This window comes from Eurytemora carolleeae, unplaced genomic scaffold, assembly GCF_000591075.1.
Source record: "Eurytemora carolleeae unplaced genomic scaffold, Eaff_2.0 scaffold784, whole genome shotgun sequence".
In the NCBI taxonomy this organism is placed as follows: Eukaryota; Metazoa; Arthropoda; class Copepoda; order Calanoida; family Temoridae; genus Eurytemora; species Eurytemora carolleeae.
In genome coordinates, this window is record NW_019396758.1 from 134,289 (window position 1) to 146,290 (window position 12,002).

Consider the following 12,002-nt stretch of genomic DNA (forward strand, 5'->3'; position numbering starts at 1 on the left):
AGTAATATCAGGGGATTTAGGTTTGAAAAAAGTGCAAGAAATTTATTTAATTAAATTTCTTGCCATTCAATATTTTGTTTAAAACTTCTTTTACAGGAAGTGTTGTCGTAATGTCAAGCGACTCTCCCTGCCTATTGTCAAGCGACCCTCCCTGCCTAATATCAAGCGACCTTCCCTGCCTGATGTCAAGCGACCCTTCCTGCCTGTTGTCAAGCAACCCCCCCTGCCTAATGTCAAGCGACCCTTCCTGCCTGATGTCAAGCGACCCTCCCTGCCTAATGTCAAGCGACCCTCCCTGCCTGATGTCAAGCGACCCTCCCTGCCTGATGTCAAGCAACCCTCCCTGTCTAATGTCAAGCGACCTCCCTGCCTAATGTCAAACGACCCTCCCTGCCAGGTTCACAAAGTCTTTCATTTGGATTCAAAATGATAATATTTTCGTTGCTACTTTAATGAATTTAATGAATTTACTAAGACAAAACCTGGGTTTATATAATTCATCCTTGACCAGGCTAAGCTTTAAATCTCACAGTATCAATTGAAATATGTTAACAGTCCCTTAAAAAATATATTTTAAAAACAACAAAATGTCCAGAAACCGGTTGATCATTGGGAAAGAGATGGGTCAAGTTGGGAAGACTAGGAGTCAGTATATTGGGAATGTGGCCAATGTGAACCTGTATACAGGGTTCTTCAAGCCAGATCTTCTTAAGGTTTCACAAAAGCATTTTCCCAAAGCAAACTTTTCAAGAGACTGGCTCTCAAATTGATTTATTCAAGATCTACGTTTGGTCGGCGATTATATCAATACAATGAAGACGAATTTTAATTGATAATGCTTTGATCCCTTTTTCAAAAAACTGGTTTAGAACAAAACAAAGAGCAGCTTTAAATTGACAACTTCTATTTGTTTACAAGTTTGTGTATCTCTGCTGTCTGTTTGTAAGATTGATAGAAATCAAAATTCAAATAGAGATTGTCTTCATTGTATTGATATAAACGACGAAGACTATACTTGTAAAAATGCTTGTAAAGAATATGACTGTGAACTCCTGCAACTATACTGGGGACTATCTACAGTGGACAAACATGAAGTTTAATACCAGGGAAAACTAGTTTTTTATTTTTTTATTTGAAAAAAAATTTCGAATCAGAACGCAACCACGTTTATCTCACTGCTAAAAGGTGTTCCTGAGGCCCAGAATGATCAAAATCTTTAGTGTTACATTCTGGATCATTTTTCCGTGGTCTGATCTGTACAAAATTATCGGATGAATCCGCGAAATTTTCTTAATTTAAATTTGGCGGATTATTTTGTACGTTTTGGCTTTCAGTAACTTAACTTTGAGCCTGAGGAAAGCCGGGTTTCGTCGTGATCCTGAATTAAAAAGAAAGTATTTTTATAACAATAAATTGAATTTCTTTTAATAATTGTATCTTACAATTGTAGAGGGAATGTTCCAACTATACAAGATCCTTCGCTTTGTAAAGAAATGGTCAAGAAAAGGCTTCCAATTATAGGTAGTATTCTTAAAGGGACTGTTTGCGTAAATTCAAGTAACCCTCCATGCAAAAAGGGCAATGCACAATTTGCAAAGGTACCATTAAAACCTTTGTGTGTTTGTTGAGTACATAGATATGTATGTGTAAACTTATCGAACCCCGCTTGTATTCAGCTGCAAATTCCAGTGTACTGTCTGAACCCAACACAGCGCACACCAGCTAAATACAAGGGGGTTTACACACACATGTCTCTTTACTCGACAAACACACAAAGGTTTGAAGGGTATTGTAGTAAATCGGGCATTTCCCTTGTTGCATGAAGGGTCACTTGAAATTGCGCCTACAGTCCCTTTCAAATATAGTATTTCTTTAAACACTGAATCCAAATATATCGCGACACCAAATTGTATCTAAAATTAAGAGGATGAACCCAAAATGTAAGATGTTTAAAAAAAGTCTTAAAAATTTAATTTCTGAAATTCAGTTTAGTCAAAACCCTTCTGACAGAATTATTTTAATTCTTTAAAATTTATTTTTTCATGCACAAATTTAAAAAATTTGTTTTAAATATCCTTTAGTCAGGATTTTTTTTCGAAAATTGACACATAGAATGCCATAAACCATTCTGGTATAAATTATTCAAAAAAATTTTTTGACCAAATTTCTATTTTACAGAGAACGTAGATTTCCAAACAAGTGTTGAGGTTTGCAGCAAGCTAGATGGGAGTTATCTGCCTTCCATTGCAAATGGTTTGATTTATATTTTAACCGACTTGTTTTGACCTTGCTTTTGAACAACATTACCGACCTATGCTTCCACCTACAGAGACGCATTAAGTTTATTAACCTCTCTTGCGACAATTATTCAGTAATTCACTTTCTTACAGTGTTTTTTTAACAGTGAGAAGCAGACAACTATGAAATAGAAAAACGTCTTTTAGACTCAATTTTTTACTTTAAATATTAAATAGCAATTGTGCAGTTTACAGAAACACATTTCACTACATAAAATGAGTTAAAAAGTAACAAGTAAATTTGTTTTGTAACAAGATCATTGACACTTGATTTTTGCTTAACCGTAGTCTTCTATTCCACATTTTTCTGGCTCTAACTGTAACTTTGAAAAATGTGATATTAGGTATAAAAAATACATCATTAACATTTATTAGATGTAAATTGGTTTCTGATAAATATATGTTATTATTTTTATTTCTTATGTGACATTACTCTTATGCCCTAATGCTTTAATAATGAAGCCCATTTAAATTACTTCTTCTATTTCTTGTCAACATGCTTCAAGCTTCATAAATGAAAATTTTCTTCAAAGCTAATACAATAATGCTTTTAACAAATTATTTTATGAAATTAATGTTGTTAAAGATTCTACAGTGCAGTCGATGTCTGAATTTCTTCTATCCGCTGGCGGGACTCAAGTAATTTTTAACACCTTTTCGATTTAAACATGGATTTTCAGATATATCTGCAATATGTACCAGTATTTGAATGTATTCTAATTTTTTTTTTAGTTTGGAAAAATACACAGAAAAAAAAAATAAAACAAGTTTTTGTGCCAAAGTAAAGTTTTCAAATTCTTAGGATGGATTTTAAAATATTTTAATTGACAACTTTACTAAGCAAAATCCTTAAATTTTAACCGGGCGTACTTTCCCTGAGCCCGATCGGTTCAGCCGTTTTACAAGCCAGACATATATATATTGTATATTTATAAAATTTGCGAAGACGACGGAACCCAAAAATCTGGGAAATCTTTATAAATAAAATTGATCAAAACATGAATATATTGATTAGTTGGTTGCAGACCGGTGTCTGGATAGTGGATACTGGATTCCATATTCGGATCAGATCACAGAGAATATTTTTTTGAATTACTATACACAAGTACAGGTATACATTTCGTCGTCGTATATACCAATACAATGAGGACGACATTCGGTTTAAATTTTGATTATTACAATGCTATTAAACAGCATGGACACATATAAACATGGAAACAAAGAGAAAACTGTCAATTAACAGCTTTTCTTTGTTTACTTGTTAGAAATCAAACCTTAAAAAAGAAAGTCGACTGTATCGTATATAAACGCAGACAAAGTCAATTTTGTTCTCAGGTCCAAATTTTTTATAAGGGCACAAAGTAATGAATCTATGGACGAAAAATTTATTAGTAGAGAAGTAGTTCAATTAGCCGTGTCTAGTTCAATTAGCCGTGTCTAGTTCAATTATCCTTGTCTGGTTCAATTAGCCGTGTCTTGTTCAATTAGCCGTGTCTAGTTCAATTAGCCGCGTCTAGTTCAATTAGCCGTGTCTAGTTCAATTAGCCGCGTCTAGTTCAATTAGCCGTGTCTAGTTCAATTATCCTTGTCTGGTTCAATTAGCCGTGTCTTGTTCAATTAGCCTTGTCTAGTTCAACTAGCCGTGTCTAGTTCAATTAGCCGTGTCTAGTTCAATTAGCCGTGTCTAGTTCAATTAGCCTTGTTGTCTAGCTCAATTAGCTGTGTCTAGTTAAATTAGCCGTGTCTAGTTCAATTAGCCTTGTCTAGTTCAATTAGCCGTGTCTAGTTCAATTAGCCGTGTCCAGTTCAATTAGCCCTGTCTAGTTCAATTATCCGTGTCCAGTTCAATTAGCCGTGTCTAGTTCAATTAGCCGTGTCTAGTTCAATGTCGACGAGTTTTACTGTGGAAATGTTTTTATCTTTTTATAAAACTGATAGACAATTCAATCAAAGATCAATAATGTTCTATCAAAGTTTTATCACTACCAGATATATCATCATACCTATCAAGGGTCAACCTGTATTTGGTCAGTTTCAATGGCTTAAACACAACTGTAAAGAATGTTTAATACAACATACAGTGTGTTTTTTAAAATATTATTTTCACATTTTTCTTTTTTCTAAAGCAACCCATTGACTGGAAAATTGGACAGCCAAATGGAGGTTCTGGTCAAAACTGTGTTGAGGTAGATGCAACATTGCCAAGTAAGAATATTTTGATTTAAAGAAACCCTCCATGGAAAGGGGGGCACGGCCGATTCAATATTGTACCCTTGAAAACTTTATCTCATCATTAAGGTGGAAGATTAAATTCTCATAATTTCGCAATTAATTCTGGAGCAAGTCTCTTTTTAAAAGAAACCACACAAAAAATCAATCAGTTTCCAAAACAAAAACATGGATATCTAATTTAAACTTGAATTTACGTTTAATTTCCTTTAAAGCATTTTTGACACTAATTTCTCTCAATGTTCAGGCAAAAATGTTCTTGATGTTGAATGTTTAAACAAATACTGCTTTCTCTGTGAAAATGACCATTGGCCAAAATTTAATCTAAGGAAAGTATTGATCATAAAATCTGTAAATTCTTATTAATAAAAAAGAAATATAAAAATAAATAGAGCAAATTATTTCTTTTCTTGTGATGTCCAAGTATAAGTAACTTGCCTTTTAGGGCGCTTCATGCCCATCTTTTATGTTAATTGTAATCATGTTCTCTTTGTGCACATCGTAAACAAAACAAAACAAAAGTTAGCGGATTTCAACAAAACATTCGAATTTTGATGGAGACAAATATTTAAAAATTTGATCATTCATAAACCTTCCCTGGGGCCACTTGAGGTACCACACAAAATTTGGGCCTGATCGGTTCAGCCATTTTGACGTTTATTGGAAACAAACAAACAGACCGACAGACAAGCTAAATTTATAAATAGATGTATATTCAATCTTATACTCAAAATGAGCACATTGATCTCCTTCTTATGCAGAAGTTTGGATTTATTTATTTTCCGTTCAATATCCTGTGGTGGTGATATCCTGCAGGGATAAATTCATTTCAGAGATCAAGCATGTATCCTCAATTTAAAAGTGCTCACATTGGATATCGAGATCAAACGTTCAAAATTAACTGCATATCTACACGATAGTTTCGACCTATGGTTGTCTTAAAAATGTCATGTTTCAAGGACAGTATTTTCTTATTTTGCTGCGAAAAAATGTATGACCAATGACTCTAATGTAGGGGACTGTGCACAAACTCCTACCTGGATAAAACCTATGTTGCTGTTCATCAAGATGGATTCGTGTATTACAGGTATTATTGGGCTATCGTCATATGTGTCAAAGTTTTTTTCCCGGAGAGAAGTTTTTCTTTCTTTAAAATTGTCTTATTTAAAAATTTAATTTTTTACAAATAACAAAATAATTATTTTGACAAGACAAAAAAGCAAACAATATATATGACAATCTTTTCTAATTAATTTTTTTTTTAAACCATGGTTGTACAATGTACATACACAAAGCATGAAGCAATAAACAGACAGACAAAACGAATTTGAATATACTTAATCTATTTAATAAAACAAGATATTCGTATATATGTTTCGTATAGCCGGCCAAACGGCTGGACCGATTGGGCTTAAATTTTTTGTGGACACTCATGGGTGCCCCCCCCCCTATTATAGGGTAAAAAAATTAGAGATATTTTTTTCTGAATGTTTTTCCACGGGCAACGCCGGGCCCTTTAGCTAGTAAATATTAAAATCAACTTATTTGGTCTTATTGCAGTGTTCAGTACATGGTTTTTGTTTTATGTTCATTGGGCCATTAACATAACTACAGACTAACAGTCGTCTTCCTATTTACATAATTCCAGACTAACAGTAGTCTTCCTATTTATAACTACAGACTAACATTCGTCTTCCTATTTACATAACTACAGACTAACAGTAGTCTTCCTATTTACATAACTACAGACAAACAGTCGTCTTCCTATTTACATAAATACAGACAAACAGTCGTCTTCCTATTTACATAACTACAGACAAACAGTCGTCTTCCTATTTACATAACTACAGACTAACAGTCGTCTTCCTATTTACATAACTACAAACTAACAGTCGTCTTCCCATTTACATAACTACAAACTAACAGTCGTCTTCCTATTTACATAACCCCAGGCTAACAGTCGTCTTTCTATTTACATAACTATAGACTAACAGTCGTCTTCCTATTTACATAACTACAGACTAACAGTCGTCTTCCAATTTACATAACTACAGACTGACAGCCGTTTTCCTATTTACATAACTCCAGACTAACAGTCGGCTTCCTATTTACATAATAACAGACTAACAGTCGTCTTCCTATTTACATAACTCCAAACCAACAGTCGTCTTCCTATTTCATAGTTTTCTGGATCCCACTGTATCAATAAATTTCAGCGGTGTTTGGAATACTGATATCAAATACGACTTCAACACTTTTGAATGGACTGCTAGAGTAGAGGGACAAAGGACGATAGCAACAACCAAGGTCTGATGAAATCATTAATTAGTTAAAATATCCCAAAATACTCGATGTTAAAATTTATGAATGGGGATTAACCACGTGATTAAGCATGGTGGACTAAGGTCAATTTGAATTCAAACCGGACCGACCTTGTACACCTTATACCGGCCTCATTGACGCGCAGTATGTACCGGCCCGACCCTATTCTATTCTGGCTCGGCTTAAACTTTAATGGCGCGGGCAGATTTCTTACAGTACCCGGCTTATTCCAACCTAATTGACCTACCCCACTAGCTTAGTTAGAGTGTAAGACAAAAATTACCTTGGATTTGATTGGATTTAAAAAGTTTTGGGCAAATATGTGGACAAGTTTTGGAGAAACATTTTGAAATACTATTTCAGCAGTTTAACTTGCATTTTTTCAAGTTAAAACATCTTTTAATTCATAAATTTTTAGCTGAAGCATATTTGAAAAGAATTAAATTTTATGATAAATTGTAACAATATTTCTAATCACATTTACATACCATCCTCTTTATTTTCTATAATAGTTTTTTTCTATTTTACCTACTTTCAGTAAATTTAGTTTAATCGATGTCTGAAATAACTTTGTGTTTTTTTTCATTTAGAAGAATATTATTTATTTTTATTTTAGAGCCCGTATGGAAACCTTATGCTGGGAAATAGCATTTGGACAATAACTAATGATTCCGAACTGTGTACGCAGGCAGATATTTATCAACAGGTAATAGTTGGAATGATGGAATCCATCTAAGAAGAAAGTCATGAGTTGGAAAGCATTGAAAAAAGTCATGGGAAATTAAGTGATAGTATTTTTTTTTCGGATCATTTTATTTATTTTAGTGCCAGAAATTATGACTTTTTCCAAATACTTTGTTGCTTGTGACTTTCTTGGCTGTTACCAATATTTTTTGTACTTATTACTTTTGGAAATTTTTCAAAGTCAACTTTTTTCCAAACGTACAATTAACGTATTTTTATAGAAAAATTCTACAACAATCTATTTTGGATTTTCAAAATTTTAATTGGCATACATACTGTTTTGTTTGAATATTAAAGATTTTACTTATAAGTTATAATAAGAAATTATCCTAATGTTTTTTTAGACTTTGTCAATGTCTAGCTGCAAAGAAACCCAATTCAGGAAAGAAAACATAAAAGCAAATTAAATACAATGAAGTTATTATTTTATAATGAGCTGCCATGCACCGCACGTGGATTATCTAAACAACGTTCGTAGATTTACATTAAGATTTTGACACATTTGAATTAAGTTTAGAAATTTTAAAAAATTAAATACTTTAATAAGCTTTTTGAATTTTTTAAGTTGTGATGATGGATCATGTATATTAATGAATGAAAGGTATAAATCTATATTTATAAAATTCTAATCTCTGTTTGGGTGCATCAGTGTTCGTTTAGTATACCGAGGATGTTAAAAGCATTGGATTTTGATAATTTTGATAATTCACATAGTAGTTTCCTATGACCAGATTATTTCATTAAATTTTTGTATGTGAAAGATGGATCCCATGTCAGGCTGTGACATCCGTCTTGTGTTTACATTACCGCCAGAGACAGTACACTGCAGTACAAAAGACGAGTACACCTCTGAAATAACTTTCCTTGCATTATAATCTTGATAAGAAGCGCCTATTAGTCTAAACAAAGACCCAAATTTATTCGTATTGTTATATTTCTTTAACTTACGAATTATGTTTTTCATCGACAAAAGTAAAATTAATTCTAAAACATTTAAATTTTATCAAATAAAGAGTTTAGCTTTAGAGCCCATCTTTGCCTGAAAACTATCTTTCTCTTAAAAAGTGAATTTACTCAATTTAAAATATTTAAACCAAGATAAGAACATTTCCTTGTATTTACCGAGCTCTCCAAACAAATGTGAGATAAATCGGTCTAGAGGGGTTCATGAGATATCATTGGACATACGAACAGAGATTTATACTTTGTATTCACAGATGGCGTCTGCAGGAATTTGTCTGGAGGGGTGGGTGGGGGGTTTAACTTTTATCTTTCAGGGGGGGGGAGGGGCTCAGAACCCATTGGTGTCTGAAAACCTATCTTTAGAAAACATAGACCCCTACCCCTGTGTATACGCCTAGCTGATGGCATGTGTTCTTAAACATTTAAATTCTGATCAATGATTTTATAAAGATGTGATGGGCGACCACAGTGCCTGGATAAGAGTGATGAGGAATCCTGCTCTTCTATCATCATTGATAAAACATACAACAAGGTTATACAGGGGGTCCCACTAAGCAAGGCAGCTGAGAGGTTGCCTTTAATCTTGAAAGCTATCTGTGTTTATCAAAGGCTGCACTACTGGAAAGCTTTAAAATAGCGAAATTGGTATGTAAGCCGTGTTACCTTCTTAATAAACATTTGTCACAAGGTAGTTCTCACTTTCAGAAATCAAAGATGATCTTTATCATTAGCCTCACAACTGATATGTTTATTGGAAACCTCTGTATAATAACTCACAGACTCTAAGTCATAATCAGTATGAATTGGAATGAAAGTCGTTTTCGTTCATGCTTTTAGTTAGAAATAAAGCTAGAAGAAAATTAACTTAAAGTTGCAACGGATAACTGAATTGTATCTCTAAATATTCAGAGCTCAATTTCTGAGTTACATTTTGCAATACAAGATCTTCAGCGATGTTTCCATTCGAATAATTTAATAAAGATGACTTTTATTTCTTGTTATACTGCAATTATCATTGTGTGCACCAAGGTTGTTTATTAAGGGTTAGATACTCTGGTGAATGGGGGGGGGNGAAAATCCCCCCCCCCCCCCCCTAACCAGCAACATTGTCACATTATCTTCCGCCATTAATAAGTTACGCCAAATCTTGCGTCACACGAGGATTTTGAGTGACCAGTGGTGTGATGGCGACATTTCTATTACAATGGAACATGTCCAGAGTATTTAGACTTAATAAATTCAACCTTCGTGCGGACTTGTTATTTGCCCAATATACAATTAAAAACTTTATAAAAAGCAGAAATCTAAATAAAAAAAATTTTCGTCATTAAAGCCTTATCCTTCATGTTTTAGCCTGTATGTCCATAGTTTAAGGCTATTTGAAAAGCTGAAAAATGTTAAAATCCAAAAACCCGAAACGTAAAGTAAGGATTTTATCAGTTTTTAGTGGGATATCCTGGTTTTGGGACTGAAACAATCCATTTGAATTTGAATTCTACAATCCATATATCTTTGTAACCTGGTGGTGTAAACCTTTGTCATTTTAAAACTATTTGAAATGACAAAGGTCTACGACATCAGAATCAAAAGATATAAGGATTCTCATTTGAGTTTGAGAACAAAAAGCAGCTTTTGTGGCGCTGACCAAAACTAAACCAAAAAAGTATTTATAAAAATAATTTTAATGTTTTCGCCAAAGTATGTAAAGAGATCTTATTTTGTTATTTATTTAGGATATAATACCGATTAGTGAGACAACAGGAAAACTCCAGGTGAGCGCTGTGGTGGTCATCATATTTAATCCGTTTTTTAACATTTTAGGCTATTAAGTCTTCCTTTGAAATTTTTGAATTCATCTCTAGAAACATTTCCTAATTTTAGTAACCTTTTGGTAGTTTTTATATTACGAAACACGTGTTGGAAGTTTCTCTTACAACTTCCTATAATAGAGTGAGACTGACAAACAACAAACTCTTGGAGAGGCAGACGACTTTTAAGTTAGGATGTTAAATAGTCCAGTGTTCATGGGACACAGCAATTGTGCATGTGTGCATAGACTTTTTCATTTTATAATGACTTTTAACGCTACTTGTAAAACTTTGTTGCAGTTCATTCAAAGTATCGCTTGAATGTCATCCTTCTATTCCAATGTTTTCTGGTTTCTTACTGTACACGAATCCATTCAAAAATCCGCGAACATCAAAAAACAAAAATAGCGATGCCCAACCCTAGGTGAACGTATCCCTGGCAATCCTGGAGATCCTTGGGATAGAGGAGGTCAAGAACTCATTCAATACAAAGTTTGAGGTTACCACCGAGTGGAAGGATTCAAGATTAAGGAAAGGATTAATTAATGATTTTATTGTTAACAAAAATAATCAACCCAAAAGTTGTTGTCGGGTAAATTATGTTGTTTAAAATATTATTATATTATTATTATTTCAAATTACTTTTTTCAAAACTAAATGTAGACCGGTAAATCCTTGTGTTGCTTTGGATCATGCAACAACTGGACCCAGTTATGTTGGAGACAGCCCCCCCCCATCTTCAAAGGGGCGTACCCCCCCCCCCCCCTCTTACGCCGCCACTGAAGCTAGAGAAACTGCAATTGTAAAGCTAATTTCTAATTTTCCTACTTGTTATTTAAAGTACGTTTGAAAATAATAATAATTGTATTTCCTTTCTAATTTATCAAACGTATGTGACTGTCTAATTTAATCAAATTACCAGTCTTTTGTCCAGCTAATTGTAAACATGAACTGTCAAAACAAGAAAATTAATACCAACCCGTGCCTATGTTACAAACTTACAAGTAAAAGAATTTCTCTTTTAAATTTAAACTTTCTTATTTTGTTATGCAAGAACATAAGGAAACTAAAAAAACGTTTTATATTCACGATGTTTTTAGGCCACTTTGCGCCCCTTTTCTCCTATTTTTATTGTACTATGCAAAAAAAGTTATTTGGCTGATTTTTCAGTTCGACTTGGAGGATTTTTGATAAAAACGAATGTCTTTTTTGCCATACAAAATTAGAAACCAAACAGATAGACACCAAAATAGACAGACAAGCAAATTGTATTTTTTATAAATAGATGTGTTATTGCAAAGTTTTTGGAGTTCTTTTTTATAGTTTATTTTATTGTTAATGAGGTTCACTTCCTGGAACTGCAAGGAGTTAAACCCTCATTGGTGGGGTTCGAACCCGGGATTACCAATGTGGTCACCAATCCACTTTCTAGTCAGTGGAAAATTTTCTTAACCTCTATATATGGCATTTCATAATGTGGTTCTACATTTTCCTTCCTCATACAACACAAGAAATAAGAATATGTACCATTTCACCAACCCATGATTACCTAAGTGGGACGTTAAGTTACTGAACACTCCTAAAGACAATTTTGCCTACCAAACATCCTTCGCTACACTCTCGATGTTTTGTAGGCTAA

General features: G+C 33.5%; 1 protein-coding gene across 1 annotated transcript; it reads left to right on the forward strand.

Annotated features, from left to right (window-relative positions):
- Positions 1-1,454: 1,454 nt before the first annotated feature.
- Positions 1,455-11,336, forward strand: LOC111708295 (uncharacterized). The gene is made up of 14 exons (XM_023481626.1): positions 1,455-1,521; positions 2,179-2,253; positions 2,884-2,936; positions 3,313-3,408; positions 4,424-4,502; positions 4,774-4,855; positions 5,542-5,613; positions 6,743-6,833; positions 7,465-7,554; positions 7,937-7,974; positions 8,158-8,193; positions 9,006-9,087; positions 10,289-10,327; positions 10,788-11,336. The coding sequence occupies exons 1-14, from the start codon at positions 1,494-1,496 to the stop codon at positions 10,971-10,973; spliced, it is 1,047 nt and encodes a 348-aa protein (XP_023337394.1). The 5' UTR covers positions 1,455-1,493; the 3' UTR covers positions 10,974-11,336.
- The last annotated feature ends 666 nt before the right edge of the window (positions 11,337-12,002 follow it).